General features: G+C 37.2%; 1 protein-coding gene across 1 annotated transcript; it reads right to left on the bottom strand.

The window, feature by feature from the left end:
* Positions 1–1,163: 1,163 nt before the first annotated feature.
* On the bottom strand, positions 1,164–10,584 carry LOC129072509 (ADP-ribosylation factor-like protein 3). Its single transcript, XM_054575979.1, is given in 3 exon segments — positions 1,164–1,317; positions 1,319–1,774; positions 10,478–10,584. Coding segments are annotated over 3 exon segments (717 nt in total).
* Positions 10,585–16,036: the final 5,452 nt, after the last annotated feature.

Genomic DNA, 16,036 nt, shown 5'->3' with positions numbered 1-16,036 from the left:
AAGATCCCTCAAGAAAGAGAAAAATAAATTACACCCAGAAAAACCACAGCAAAATTGCAGGATATCAAATAAGAAGAGAAAAACTTAGCTCATCAGAGAGAAACGCCAGAGAAGTTATAAAGGAGGGATGATTAGACTGGCTACAGATTTCTTGGCAGCTGCAATCAAGGCCACAAAACAGTGAAATAATAGTTTCAATGTTCTAATGTAAATCATTGTCAACCTAGGATTCTATATAGCCAAACAATGACTTGAGAATGAAGGCAAAATCAAAACGTTTCCTAGGGTTAAACTGGATTATTTTAGGTATCAGCCTGTTTTTGGTACTGACATTCTTATTTGGAAGTTGAAGCACTGAGAGGTAGATTCTGAATACCAAGAGCGGACAGAGATGGATCTGGTGGGCTGATGCTGACCGTCTATTGCTCACTCCTTTTGGTGTGCCTCCCAGAATGAAGCAGCTGAAGAACCATGATGGTGTATTTCTTAGGCTCCTTACAGTTAGATCCCAGCAGTGATTTAGGCTCAGTCAATCAGGTGCACGCCCATGGGATCTGGACTTGTTGTTTTTGCTGCTTCCACTGGCAAGCAAGAGTGCTGGGCATTCTTCCTCTCCCTGAAGTCTTAGCAGAGACCCCAGGGACCAGGAGCTGCCTTTCTGTCCATATTGAGAAGTGGTGTGGAGAGCATCTGTGTTTTGGATGCGAATTGGAACACTTGATTTGGATGTTGAGAAAACAGTAGTAGCAGGATTACAGGGATTTTCTGCTTGTGGTGCCTTCTTGTGTGTGGTGACAGATGATAGCAGTGAAAACATAGCTCTGAAGCAAGTGACTCCTTGAGTGTAGAAGAGGCAGCAACTCTTAGCAACCCGGTTCTGAAGTGAGGCCATACGTGTGCTGCACGGCATAACCCAGATCCAGATCCTTGGCCAGGTCTTCTTTTTTTAAAAAACATGATTTCAACCTTTTTAATTGGCAGAAATAGTATGTTTCCTTTATTTGAAAAATGATGCTGAACCTCAGAGATCAGTGAAATCTACTGCTAGAATGAGGGTTCTTTTTAAAATGTGTTATTGCTGCTCTTCAAACAGCTGTGGCTGTACACAGCTGGGAAAACATTTGGTCAGAGAGCAGCAAATTAGTGTTTTTTCAGGACAGAATTCAGCTCCTGAAGCTCCTGTGCCTCCATCGGTCTAGATTTTGTTTGTTTTGTGCAATGACCTGGTTCCTGCCATCCTGAGCCCTGTCTCCTGGGAGAGCTGAGCAGGGCTGGATCCACCAGGCGCTCCCACGGTGGGTGTGCAGGTTCAGTCCTGGCAATTTCAGAGGTGGGGGCAGCTTATGAGCAAAGATGCATGAGCACTGGAACACAACCTAGCTTTTCTTCCTCCAATAATTCGGCTAGTTCCTGACCCATATCTTCAAATTCTTTTCTGTCTGTGCTGTCAGTGACATATATAAGAATACCAGTGTTTTCAAAATAATTCCTCCAGGGTGGTCTGATTTTCCTTTGTCCACCAATGTCCCATGCATTCAGGTTAAAACCTTGGGATGGTACACTTTTGATGTTAAAACCCTGTGTAGGTGTGACGTAGCTGATGTCTTCTGATGTGGGTTGCTTCAGAAGAGTAAGATAGCCAGCGTTACCTAAGCCCAGGAGAAGGAGCCAAACCTCCTGGTTTGGTGCACTTTTCAGTTCACACAAGGTTGAGAGTAAGCCCGTCCTTTCGCTGAGATCCTGCTCCTCAGTTACTCTAAAATATTTTACATGCCTGTTTTTAAAAGCAGAATAAATTTAGTATTGATGCGACCCACCAAATATGAGGTAATTTGAATATAAGAGAATGTTCCCAGTTTCCCATGCAAAGATCCCCAGAATTTTTTTCTAATTTTTAGAACTATTTCAGTTACAGTTTACATTCAATGTTATTTTGTATTAGTTTCAGGAGTACAGCATCGTGGTTAGACAGTCATATACTTTACAAAATGTTCCCTCTGATATTTCCAGTACCCAACTGGCATGATACGTAATTATTATAATATTATTGATTCTATTTCCTATGCTGTACTTTACCAGAGCCTCTTTATTGGACTAACATATCCATTCCCCAGCTGCTGGCTACTAACAGCTCATAGCTTTCCCTTTTCTCTAAAGTCATGCCCCAAGATGGTGGCTTCTAGGCCACCTAGACTGGAGAGCTATGCATCATGCTCTGGGGCAGTTCTCGGCTAATGTCTGAATGACAAGAGAGAAGAGAAGGCCAGTCTTCCTCCCTCAAGGGTGACCAGCTCTATAGGGTAATGTGTGCTCTAGAGATTTCCTGTGAAATCAGGCTGAAACTATGTTTTGTCTTAGCTTTTTTCCATCTGCCCTCCCCTTATTCTTCTCCTCTCCGCTTGAGAATACTCAGTCAGTAAACCTCGAACAAGGATCCTCTTATCAAGCTCTGCTTCTAGAGAACCATGTCTAGGACAGTTGGTGCCAGAAGTGGACCTATGACAGAATATCAGGGTGGGACTCACTTACTCTTGACCGGATTCCAAAAAGGATCCCATTATTGGTGGTGGGTGAAATATTGACAGTCCCTAGCATGCTGTATCAGTAAGATTTTCAAAGACTTTTACCTGTGGTAGGTTGGGATGGGATATAGATGAAAGAGGATACGCTAGATAATGTAATTTCTTAAGCATTTGAAAGGGTTAGGGGAAATAGTAGCTCTAAGGACTGTGGGGTTGGATGTTTGCTGCTAACTGCTAATAAGTTTTGTTTTGCCAATTAAAAATGGCAGTTATATACAGTAATTAACAACTTCAAGTTTAGTGTGACATTCAAATAAACTTTTTGACAATATTGCAAGAGACTTTAATTTTTTTTGCAACCAGAGGGCCAGGTAAACAATGACTTAGGTACAGGACTTAACTATACTATTTCCTGATAAGACTGTTGAGATTAGCAATACTTTCTATTTTCTGGTACTACTTAAACTTGTTTCAGAGAAATTAAAATTTTTCTCAAAAATTGTTGTACTTTTATCATCTTAGGAAATCACGCTGATAATTAATTGCTATTGTTTATTCCAATTCATTGCATTACAAAAATGTAACTGAATGGACTTTAGCTTAGATATTTGACTTTATATCTCAAGTGAAACAAATTGCTCAATTCTTAACGAAATTTAATAGATGGTTTCAAACTTAAGACATTACCCCAGTTTGGCCAAATTTATCTTGTCCTTGTTTTCATAAGTATCAATGAAGTGTCATCTTTGGAAAGAAAAACTTCCCCCAAGTTTCAAACACATAAATCCCTAATCCTTCCAAGGCATCTTTTTAATGATCCATAAGGAAAATACCTTTCATAATACTATGTTAGGAGAATTCTATTAGCGGACCAATTCTAGGAAAACTTGTACCTTTCTCAGGAAATTCTCGGGAGTTGTATTTGGGGCACTTGGTGTAGTAATGTACTACTACTTTCTTTTTTCTTTTTAAAGGTAATGAAATGAGTAAGCGAAAAAGTGATTTGACCTGGTACATAACAAGTATCAGGGCAGCAGTGAGATGCTGCTTGGCTCAGATGACCACTTAGCTCCTGAGACACACTGTTGCTTCTCTTGTAGGTACAAGGTGTAGCTGTGTCTTGTAATAGCTGATACAGTGCCTTCCATAGAGTGAGTAGGCAACACTTGTGCTTTCTATCTAATGCAGAGAAGTGTTCAGGAGCAACATTAATCTCTAGGTCAATGTGGTTGACCATTTATGTTTGGGATTTTATTTCATTTTATGCCAAGAATGCAGTAACATTGTGAAAATAAAAGAAGTATTATTTGTGATATCTGGTTTCATTTTTATATTTTAATCAATTTTTAAAGCCATTGCCTTTTTTTTTTTTCTGTGTGGCTACGGTTGTAGAGTTTGCTGTGCACACAGATTCCTCTAAAAGCTGAACATTGTCTTAGACCTTGAAAATTGTAACATATGGAAATAAATTAGGTATCTCTAATATATTTATGAAACCTAATTAAATCCATGTCTAAATTAGTACAGTGTTTTGACATCTTTCTCCTCCTTGATTAAATTAAAACTATTTAAAAAAAATAAACCTAAAAAACCCCCAGGAGAATGGAAATAATTTGTACAATGGCTATATAAGTCTAGATTATAAAGTGGTTTATCATTGAAAAGTTATCTTAAAATATAATAGTAAAGAAATCTGGGTTATATGATAAATATAAAAGATTTCAACAAAATACTTATGTTTGCTATTACTACTACTCAAAGTAAACACTACATTGATTATCAACAAGAGCCCTTCTTCCCCTGGGAAACCCCGCCCCCCCCCCCGCCCCCACCACCGCCGCGGCCAAAACAGGGAAATCCGACCCCCTTCTCCTGCTGCTTCCGCTGCCCCAGTAAAACCTGAAAGCAAAATATACTTTATGCTACCTTGCTTAGGTTCCTTTTTCCTGTAAATACCAGATTGCTACTTTTTGTAGATTGTGTTTCATAATCTTCAGGATCTGTGGAACAAGAGCTGACTTTCTTTCTTATTTTATTTTATTTTTTACTGCTGCCACTGTTACAGGGGCCCCCACTTCCTCCCGGTGCCGCCCCGCAGCCCGCCCCTGGCCCCCTCCGCCTCCCCACGCTGCGGCCTTCGCCACGGTGTTGGCTGTGTTCACAGGCCAGGCATCTGTTCCAGTCCACCGGAGGGTTCTTTCACATGCAATCTTCACTCTGCAATATTATTTCTTTTAATTCTACTCTGGATTAAAAACAAAACTATCCTTCCCTTAAAAACAGGCCACGAACACCGTATCAAAAGGAAGACCTTGAAATGTTTCTACTTTCTGAAATTTGTGACACTCAAACTTTTTAAATGAAAATATTTAATTTCCGTAACATCTGTCAAAGCTATGAAAGGTGTACATTTACAGTGACTGTAGTAACGGCCTCAGGTAGTTTTAGGTATTAGCCTTCAATAGCAGTTTTGCGAGTCCTGGTCTTGCTACTAGGACATTTGGCTCTAACCCCAGCTCTGCTAATAAGAGTTAATTACGAGTTGGACACCAAATCTCTTTGAACTTCAATTTCCTAACTGCAGAATGAGAGGTTCAGACTAGACCAGATTATCCCCAAAGTTGCTTCTCGCTCTGTCAGCCTCACCTTCTTCCTTCATAGAGGCAGCCCACTGTAATGCAGGAGTCTGCATGGACCACATTCCTTTCTACTTCAAATTCTTTCTTCCACATAAACTCCACGGTCCCAAACTTCCCTGGTTTTCCTTGATGCCTCTATTCCTCCTCTATCTCGTTTGCACATTCTTTTCCCCCTCTGCCCTCTAAACCTTGCTATTTCCCACAATTCATGCGGTTATACTTCTCTTTCACTCGCTATATACGCTTCCTTTGTGTCTCTTAAGCTTCAGGCCTCCTCCAACTTTAGAAGTGTTTACCTAACTGCGTGCTGTCTTCTTACTTACGCCGGCCTAAGTCAGTGTGGCCAAAATGGATTTACCACCTTCCATTCTTAATTTCTCCCCATTTGTTAATGTCACTGTCATTCATCAGTCATTCCTGTATTTAGCCTACAGTCCCTCCTTTCTTTCACCATTCCCACCCAATCAATGAACTCTGAGCATTGCACCTTTTTCCTCCCCTCTTGCAGGACCCTGCAAATAAAGAATGATTCCACCTTCCTCCTGCTCCCCTCGGCCAGGGTCTTGCTCTACCAGGCAATTCTGACCATCTCTTTCTTGCGTTTCGAAGCGTCCAGTTACTTTTCATGGGCTACAGTGTGGTACCCAGTGTGCAGCCTATGGACTTTTAGTGATATTTTAAAATCTTGGCGAACGTTTGCAGCTATGAAGGACAATTATGCTGAATTTAAAGGCTCGAGAACAGCTACGACATCTTATTTTCAAGCTTCCTATCCTTATGCACAAAACTGTTTCAATAAATAAAAAGAAGACAGAGTACATTAATTATATGAAAAACAGAAATTATAAAAATAAGATTTTAAAAATTTAAACACCTGGAAATTTTAAAATGTATCTTAAATTATTTTTGTGTAAAATATGATATTTAAACTGACACTACCAAATATCTAGATAATGAAAATAAAAATTCTAGATATCAAAACTTATGTGACTGATATAAAACTGTATTCATAGAAAAATTAATAGGCCTAATCACTTATACCTACTAAAAGACAGAGTAAAATATTTATTAAGCACTTAAATTAGATTTAAAATTAAGAGGATTAAATTGATTGAAACAAATGTTAAAGATAAATAAGAAAATTGATAAATAAAACCAAGAACTGATATTTTAAAATAACAATAAAATAGAAAACCACACAGCAGCATGACCAAACTACTAAAACCATGTGCAAAGTTATTGAATAGGAAATTCAATATTTGAAAGATATCAATGCCCCTGAATTAAATGTACAAATTCAGATGCTGTCCAATGAAAATACTAACAGATGTGTTGTTGTCGTTGTTGTTTATTTGCTTGGAACTTGATAGATTTATTCTAAAGTCATCCTGAAATGCAAACATAAGAATAGCTTTGAATAACCTAAAGTAGAAGAGTAATAATAGTGAACAAGCCAAACAATTTTATGATATATGACATAGTAATTACAACTCTATGGTCCTAGCACAAAAATATAATTACATGATTCAGAGATTAAGTACCTATTGAAATTTGTCATACATTAAAAACATTTCAGAACACTGAGGAAAAGCAGAATTATTCAACAAATGGTGCTGAAATAACTTATGAGATGTTTGGAACAATAAGGTAGCTAAGTCTTCATCCCTTACTCTAAAATTGACTCCATGTGGATTAAAAATTTAAATATAAAATATAAAAACAAAAGTGTTAGAAAAAAAATCATAAAAAAATAATTATCTCAAGAATGTGACCAAAATCTATTAAAATGGAGTGTTTAATACCTAGTATAGTATAAGAATTAAATGTATGGTAACCATCAATAAAATCAAAATGAAAAATAAACCAGGAAAAATATTTACCAGTAATTACACACAGGCAAAAGGCTTAATTCCTTTAATATCCAAAGGAATCTTATAATTTATAATTTTAAATTTCAAAATTCCTAGAAAAATTGTGAAGAGTGAACAAGAAGGTCACAAAAAAGGCAGTACAAGGAGTCAATATATATAGAAATAATCTATCAATTCTGCCCAAAAATTAATGCAAATTTAGATGCACTTAGATGCTTAGACATCATTTTAATCACATCACATTAGGAAATAATTAAGAAACTGATAAAAATCATTTTGGGAAGTGTATGGAAAATTTGATAGCAGGTTAAAATTTAGTTACAACTTTTTGCAGAGCATTATGGAAGTATCTTTCAAAATTTAAAATGTTTATCTATCTCATGATATGATAATTTTACTATGGATATGCCTGGGAAACATATACATATAAGTTCATAAAATTATGTGTAAAGATATTGACAGCATTTTCTTTTAGTAACAAATACCAGAAATCCCCAAGACCTTGTGTGTGTGCGTGTATGTGTAAGACAGAGAGAAATTAAGATTGGGAAAGAACAAGAGAATGAATGAGCCACAGAACTGTTATATAATTTGCTACTCTGTCTTTTGAACACGTAAACTGCATCAGAATGAACCATTTTGGCCTTGCTGAATTGCTCAGAGGATTTTCTGAGTTTACTTCAGTGAATAGTCAGTCAGTCATACAGCTGGGGCTGCAGAATCCAGGCAAGTCCCAAAAAAGCTGAGGAAAGTTATGTTTTCTTCCTTTGATTTATGATCTTGAAACATCTTTTTTAGGAGGAGAAATCCATTCTACAAAGCATTGAAGTGAAGCAGTGATTAGGCTTTAGAATTTTTGCCAACAACCACAGAAAAGACATGCATATTTATATAAAATGGTACAGTGTGTAGAGGGAGGCTGAAAAAAAATCCCCTCTGTATAAAAGTGTCGAACACCAAGGCACCTTCAATCTTCCCCCAAAATAAAATGTACAAAAATTTATTAGAACATTTTGTGAGATTTAGTTTTATATACATTTTCTTCCCACATGTTTAAGAAATATAGTACATTCCCATAATAAAGCTGATGTTCTTATTATCAAGACAACATGCATATGTGATCTTGAATTTCAGATCTGAGGTCCTCAATAGGAAGCATCACAAGATGGTACAAGTGAAGAGACAGTTCCAGAGGACTTTTGTTGTGTAAAGAAAGAGAAAGGAAGATTTTAGACAATGTCTCAGCTTACAATTTGAGCATTTTGGACAGGTCCAGTTTTCCTAGCTCCATGGAATGTCTCGTGGTGATTTTCCACTAGGTGTTTCGGAGCTGAATCAGGCTCATTGGCTACCCCACTTTATGCCAAACATTTACCTTAGGAAACAGAACCAAGGGCCCACCTTTCTCAGCCCGGTCTACCAGGGATGGCAAAACCCGTAAGAATCCACATTCAGAATCCATCCAAGTCCTGCAAATGATTACTTAATAGCTTATTGAGAAACATTTTAGCCTCTTGGTTGCAAAAAGTTCTTCAAAAATAACAGGGCAAATAGTTCTAGGTCTCTGTGACCTAAAATGTCTAATGAAGTCGAAGAATTATTAGAGCATCTTAGAGAAACCTAAGGCATTCAGCCTAATGATTTAGTAATGATGTCTCTGTCACTGCCTGAGAGAAACATGTGGCTTCTAGCTTAGTATTTATTCAGTAACATTCACTGATGTTGGTAGTGCTGGCTGTGAGAATTCTTCTATGTCCTTAGAATAAGGCATTTAATATTCTAAGTTTAAATAACTCCAAAAACAGATTTATTTTGTGATGTGTTCAACTTTTAGAAAATTAAATGATGAGGTCCAAACAATAAAAAAGGTAATGAAAAACCAATAACTGAAAAGCAAACATCACACTGAGAATTCAATTGGTACCTAAGAAACACAAGGTAAACAGTAATTTTCTTTCCTATTTAAGATTTAAAAAAATCCATAGATGGCAAAGTATAGTCATTTTAGAGGAGAATGCAAAGAGGGGGAAAAAAGAACCCTAAATTTAAAAAAAAATTACATTTTTTAAAGAAGACAATCACATTTAATCCTATACTGACCTCTGGTGGTCAAATTTAGAAATGTATTTATACAGCCAAATTAAAGAATGATTATTCAATATACACTAATAAATAAAGGTAAGGCAACCAGATGTCTCACTTTTTGTGAATATTGAGTAGTATTTCACTGCATTTTATGAATGCACCACAATTTATCTATCTATTCCTCCATTAATGAACATGAGATTATTTCCAGTTTTCAGCTACTACAGACATTTTTGTATGAGACTTCCTATGGTTACATGCAGTCATTCCTTTTAGGTACATACTGAGGATTTGTTACAAAATGATCCAGGGGTGGGGCTAAGTGGGCATGCTTTTCTATGAACAAAGTTGAAAACTTCCCCAATTCCTTTTTCTGTTTATAAAAAACATTTTTACTATAGCCTCAGACACATTATGAAACAATTCCTAAAATAGTATAGTTGACCCTTGAACAACATGCGTCCACTTATACGCAACTGCTTTTTCAGTAAATGCTTGTACTGTTTTTGATCTGAGGTTGGGACTGCACAAATGCAGAGGGCTGACTGTGTGCATCCATCCAGGGGCGTCCAACCTGTAGCCCAGGATGAGTGAAGGCCCACCACAAAATCCTAAATTTACATAAAACTGTTTTTTTTCCTCATCAGTTTTCGTCAGTGTTCGTGTATTTATTGCGCAGCCCAAGACAACTCTTCTTCTCCCAGTGTGGCCTAGAGACACCAAAAGGTCGGGCGCCCCACCATTTCACATAGGAGACTTGAGCATTCATAGATTTTGGTATCCACAGGGGAACCTAGAATCAATCAATCACCCCCACCCCCAGCTGATACAGAATGACAGGTAACTATGTGGTTAAGTTTTGGGGAATCGGATTTTCTACTGTGTATGGCGCCAAACCCCTGCATTGTTTAAGGGTCACTGTATTACCAAATTGTGTATTCAAGAGTTTAGACTCAAAATCGTTTTATGGTTGAAGAGCTAAATATCATAAGATGTACTGACTCTATGTGGGATGGTTAATTCATGTGTCACCTTACCTGGGCCATGGTGCCCAGATACCTGGTTACACATTTGTCTGGGTGTGTCTGTGAGGGTGTTTCAGGATGAGATTAACATTTGAATAGGTAGACTGAGTTAAACAGATAGCCCTCCCCAGTGTGGGTGGGCCTCCTCTGATCCCCTGAAGGCCTGAAGAGAACAAAAAAGCTGAGTAAGAGACTTCACTCCCTCTCTGCCCTTCCGTGAGCTGGACATGGGTCTTTTCCTGCCCCTGGAGGACCTGGACTTGGACTAAAACTTGGAACGCTGGCTCTCCTGGTTCTTGGGCCTTAAAACTCAGGCTGCAATTTATACCATCAACTTTTCGGCTTCTCGGGCTTTTGGATTCAGGCTGCAACTACACCATCGAGCTCTTCGTCTCCTGCTCGCCAGCTGCTGACCTTGGGGCTTTCTGGCCTTCGCAATCATGTGAGTCAATTATTTTATAATATCTCTCTCTATAAATATAGAAATATAAAGGTTACTCCAGCATCAATATAAACAAATGACAAGGAAGTCACAGCACACATACTAAAATTCTGGGTTTTATTTTTCACTTTTCTCAGGATCTTTAAAAAGAGAGAAGTATAGTTGTTTTCCAGAGACAGTTTGTCCTTAATATTAAAAAAAAAAAAATGACATGAGTTGCCCTATGAGGGCTTCAGCAGCTAAAAAACAATCGAATTCATTCTGATATCCTCTGTTTGCTAGAAGAATCTTATTGCCAATTGCAAGACACTTAAAAAAATACTATAATTTTTCTTATCTAATTTCCGTCAGACCTTTTTCTATACAGAGATGCCTTCCTGGAGTGCTTTATACAACATTCTAGGTAGCTGGTTCTTTTCCTTCATAAACAAAATCAGAAGGCACACTGTATTTTATTCATGGAGGAAGAGAAGTATGCCCCATCCTATCTTATCTAAAGGTGAAATGCTCAATTCCATTGAGGCCAAAAGCCATTTTTTGAAACCTTCACAGCACATATTTTCTGCTTGTATTGGCTTTGCAGTTTAGCCACATCTTCATCTTAACAGCAGTACTGCCAGTACTATCGGTCATGGGGTGCATTTGTGTATCTTATTATGTTCTGTGTCTGAAATGCTCATGAAGTTAGAAATGCCTGTATTCATTTCCTAGGGATGGCACAATAACTACATAAATTTGATGGCTTATGACAGAAAGTTACTTTTATCACAGTTTCAGCAGCTAAAAGTCTGAAATTAGCAGGGTTGGTTCTTTCTGGAGGATTGGAGGGAAAATTCCTTTCCAGGCTTGTCTCCCAGACTGTAGTGGCTTACAGCAACCCTTGGCATTCCTTGACTGTAGTTACATTGCTCAAATCTCTGCCTCTGTTTTCTCGTGGCCCTCTTCTCTGCATCTCTGAGTATGTCAACTGTCCCTCTCCTTTCTCTTCTAAGGACACTGGTCATTGGATTTAGAGATCATCTTACATCCAGGATGATCTCATCTTGAAATCCTTAATTTAATTGCATCCGTAAGGACCCAAAGAAGGGCACATTCACAGGTATTGGAAATGAGGCCTTGGACATATTTCTTAGGGGGCTATATTCAATTGATTTTAATACCTAATTATTTTTTGAGGTTGCAATTCATGAAAATGTGCCAAAAGTTGGAATTAAAATCAACAGAATGCTAATTAGAGGACTTCTGCTTTTGGCAAAGATGGAGTACTAGAAACAGTTAATTCTGCCACATTAGAGAAATTAAAAATGGGTAAAATATATGAAACATTAGCCCACAGGCAAGACAGCACTGTGATCCCTGCTGAAGTGAAAACAAGTAAGTTGAGCAGTATGATTTTCAATTTTATTGCCTGGATACAGTTTGCGGGGCTGCAGTGCAGGAGAATATAAACAGAACCCAGTTTTCCTTAGTTGAATAGATAGATACAATATATTTAGGAAGGTCAAGGCAGGCAGAATATATAGGATAAAATACCAGACTGGAGGAAGAGGGAGAGCTAGAAAGGGTTTCGGAAATGTTTAGCTGACTAACTATCAGCACATGTGTGAGAGAAATATATAGAGGCTGGGCAAAGAACCTCGGGAAAGAAAAGGAGCAGGTGGGAAAAAAAATCCCCCAAATGACCTAGGGCTTGAAGGATTTCATGTTGATCACAGCCAGTTAAAGAACAACAAACGCCTCATATTATAAAGACATCTGGATAGTATTCAGAAGGGTACTAATGATACATATATTAGACTGCTTGAATCCATGGTATGACCATGTATGAGACTGAATATTGCTATGACTCTACCTAAGAAAGCTTAAGAGAAGACTTGAAAGGATCAAACACTTCCCAAGTAACTATACTGGCTCCTAGAACAAAGCTCAGACATACATAAAGAAAAAAACCTAGTATTCAACAGCATAAAATTCACTATATTGGGCATCCAAACAAAAATAATTTGGTATACAAAGAGACAAGGAAATCAACTTATAATGAGAAAAATCAGTTTATGGAAACTCACCCAGAAATGACATAGATGACAGGACAGACAATGACATTAAAACAGTAATCGTAACTATACTCCGTATATTCTAGAATGTAGAAGGAAGCATAGGCATATTAAGAAGAGACATTAAAGTATAAAAAATGACCCAAATAAAACTTTCAGTGATGAACATGCCTAAGATAAAAAGTATACAGAATAGTAATAATAGTTTGGACACTGAAGAAGGAAAGTGAACATGAAGAGAAAATGTTAGACACTATTGAAAATAAAACAGAATAGAACTGAATAAAAATGAACAGAGAATCCATGAGATGTAGGAAAAATTAAAGCAGTCTAATATATGTATAATGAGTTCTGGAAGAAGGAGGGGGTGGGAAATAAGAGCATGTTAGGGACTAAATGAAACAAATAATGTAGAAGAGCACGAATCAGTAGATAAACACAGTAGAAAAACACAGTAGAGAAAACAAGGAAACCTAGAGCTAATTTGTTGAACAGATAAGCAAAACTGATAAATTTTTAGCGATAATGTTCAGAAAAAGAAAGAGAAGAGACAAATTACCAATGGCAGAAATGAGAAAGTGGACATCACTACAAATTCTGCAGATATGAAAAGGAGAATAAAGAAATATTATAAACACTATAATGCCAATAATTTCTACAATGCACACAAATTTAGCAAATTCCTAGAACAACATAAATTAGGAAAGCCCATTCAAAAAGAAACAGATAACCTGAATCATTTTGTTTAAAAAAAAAAATGAGGCCTAAAAGGCTTCGGTTTTGAATTCTACCAAACATTTAAGGAAGAAAAATACCAAGGCTGAAGAAACTTTTTGGAACTAGTACTACCCTGATATTACAATCCAATATCACTTACGAACTCAAAAGCAAACATTTTTAGTCAAATTTTAGGAAATCAAATCCAACACACAGAAAGGCTAATAATACATCATCACCAAGTGGGAAAAACCACTTAATATTTTATGTGTGACTCAGTGAATTCACAGTTTTTAAAGAATCATTACAGCATTACATCTAAGGACCAGTTTTTAAAGAATCATTAGCTAATAAATTTTGGACTGTTACTTTAAGATATTCTTCAGGGTACATGAAACAAAAGTCCTTTTTTTTTTTTTAATTGCATGCCATGCACTGTGCTAGGTCCTTGAGATATAAAGATGAATTAAACAACTGCTACTCTTAAGGAGCTCACAACAAATTTAATTGTCACAAGCATATAAAGTCAATATAATTCTTAAACGTCTGGAAGAAAGAAAAGCAATAGAGTCTTTTCTGTTGGAAAAAAAATTATTTGAGGTGAGTTTTATAACTCAATATTTATGGAAAATGTGAAAGACAGATTTATAAACTTTTTAATTATGTGAGGTATGAACGAGTTAGAAACAAGTGCTTTTAAGTACCTTGTTGGTGAAGAGAACTAAAAAAAAACCCAACAAACCACACAATCAGTGTCTCAGGAGGACCTATTAGGTAGCAATACTTCAGAAAATCATGAGGAATGTTTTAGGAAATTAGGTTCTGATGTCCAGCCCACCATCTTGCCTTTCTATCCAGTTCATTTCCAGTGATTTATTTTATTTCATTAGGTCTTGTTGGAAAATCTCCATTTAGAAATTGGGATGTTTGTTTGTTTTCATGGGATCTTTTCAAGATAAATTGTGTTAGAGATTTTATTCCTGGAGGAGTAATTATTCTGCAGGATCTGAAGTAAAGGCAGCCTTGGTCACTGATCTCTTGGCGATGATTCAACACATGCAAGTTAAGTGGTTTGAGCCAAAAGAGAGTATGATACACAGTTATTATTTCTTTCCTTCAAAAATTCCATTTAAAAGATCGGTTTTAAGTATTTCAGTTTTTCTCTTAAAAATTCTTCATAAAATTAAATAGATACAGAAATAAAAGTAAATTTGGTAGCTCAAGGGAAATGCTGTATTAATTTCTTAAAATTCATTAGGAATTAGAGATTTTTGTTCTGATAGTAGGAAATTCCCACAATGAGGATGTGAGCCTCACTGGATTACTATTTCCCGTCCTAAGGCTTTGCCATCTCTGTGCACAGACACAGAAAGCCACGCTGGAGAAAGTTAAAATAAACACAAGAATTTAACCACATGAGACAAGGGAAAGTAACACCTCAACACTTCAAGAGAGATGGACATTAACTTCCTAAGGTGAACAAAAAGGAGAGGTTTGGCAATTGCCTGTTTAGACAAACTCCCCAGTTTACAGATGAGGATTCTGATGCAGGGGGCTCAGAAACTTAGTCAAAGCCAACTGAGCACCACGAAGCAGAGGTGGGATTTACAGGCACGCAGGTTACCGCCACAGTGCCTGCACCGGAGCAGAATGCTATTCTCGCTCCTCCGCACCACGGAGGGATGTGCTCTCAGGTGGGATGGGTGAAATGTACACTTCACTGGGTACTGTATTATTTTGAAAGTTTAGGAACCGTCATGATGAACTTGGCACTAGCAGTTCCATTTCAGTTTTCTTAAAGAAATAAAACCAGCATGTCTGTCATTCTCTGCTGCTTAGTAGAAACAACCCGTGAAAACAGGAAGAAAACCTCTGGATGAAAGAAAGATTTTAGAAAAGATTTTTTTTTTTAAGGAAACACACACACACACACACACACACACCCACCCACCCACCCACCCACCCTCCAAAGGAGTGTTTGGTCTCTTTAAACGCTCTGATAAACTAGAACCTCATTTTAGCAACTCTAGAATTTCTCCCAAATTTGGAATAGTACATACATATGTGTGTGTATTTGTATGTACTTGCATATCATATATAGGCATTGTACTCATACTCTCAATGACAGGAAATTTTTGTTCGGTGAAGATGGATTTTGATTTGGAGATAATGAAAAGCATTTTGAGCTAAGCAAGATGGGTGGGTGATGTAGAGGTGGGGCAATGTTAATTTGAAGTAAAAATAAGTTTGGCCTAAAAATAATGAAATGGCCTTTTTAACATTCAGCTACCAATGCTGACATTTACTTTTTCTAGCAAAGGATCCAGGTATCTTTGGAATCTAATTCCGTTATGAGCTAACTTTTCTTTCTCCATCATTCTCCCTACCCCCAACTTTCTCTGCCTCTTTTCTGCCTCCCTTCATTAATGAGTATAATGTACTGGAAATCTAGACATACACAGAATTCTTTCTGTATGAACTCCACACTGTTTCCTAGATTATGCAGCACTATAAAGACATACTGTGGTGGAAAAAAGCATCCTGAGATGTAATGCTGTAAACATGGAGACATTTTAGTCACCCCATACTTGAATGAAAATCAGTTTTCCTTCATTCTCACATTTGTGAAAATAATCATTTAACCACTCCAAGATGAGTTGAGATCCATTTGCTGTATGAAA

This window comes from Pteronotus mesoamericanus, unplaced genomic scaffold (assembly GCF_021234165.1).
Source record: "Pteronotus mesoamericanus isolate MK-2021 breed Mesoamerican mustached bat unplaced genomic scaffold, CSHL_Meso_final contig_32, whole genome shotgun sequence".
Classification (NCBI taxonomy): Eukaryota; Metazoa; Chordata; class Mammalia; order Chiroptera; family Mormoopidae; genus Pteronotus; species Pteronotus mesoamericanus.
This window is presented reverse-complemented; position numbering and strand designations above follow the sequence as displayed.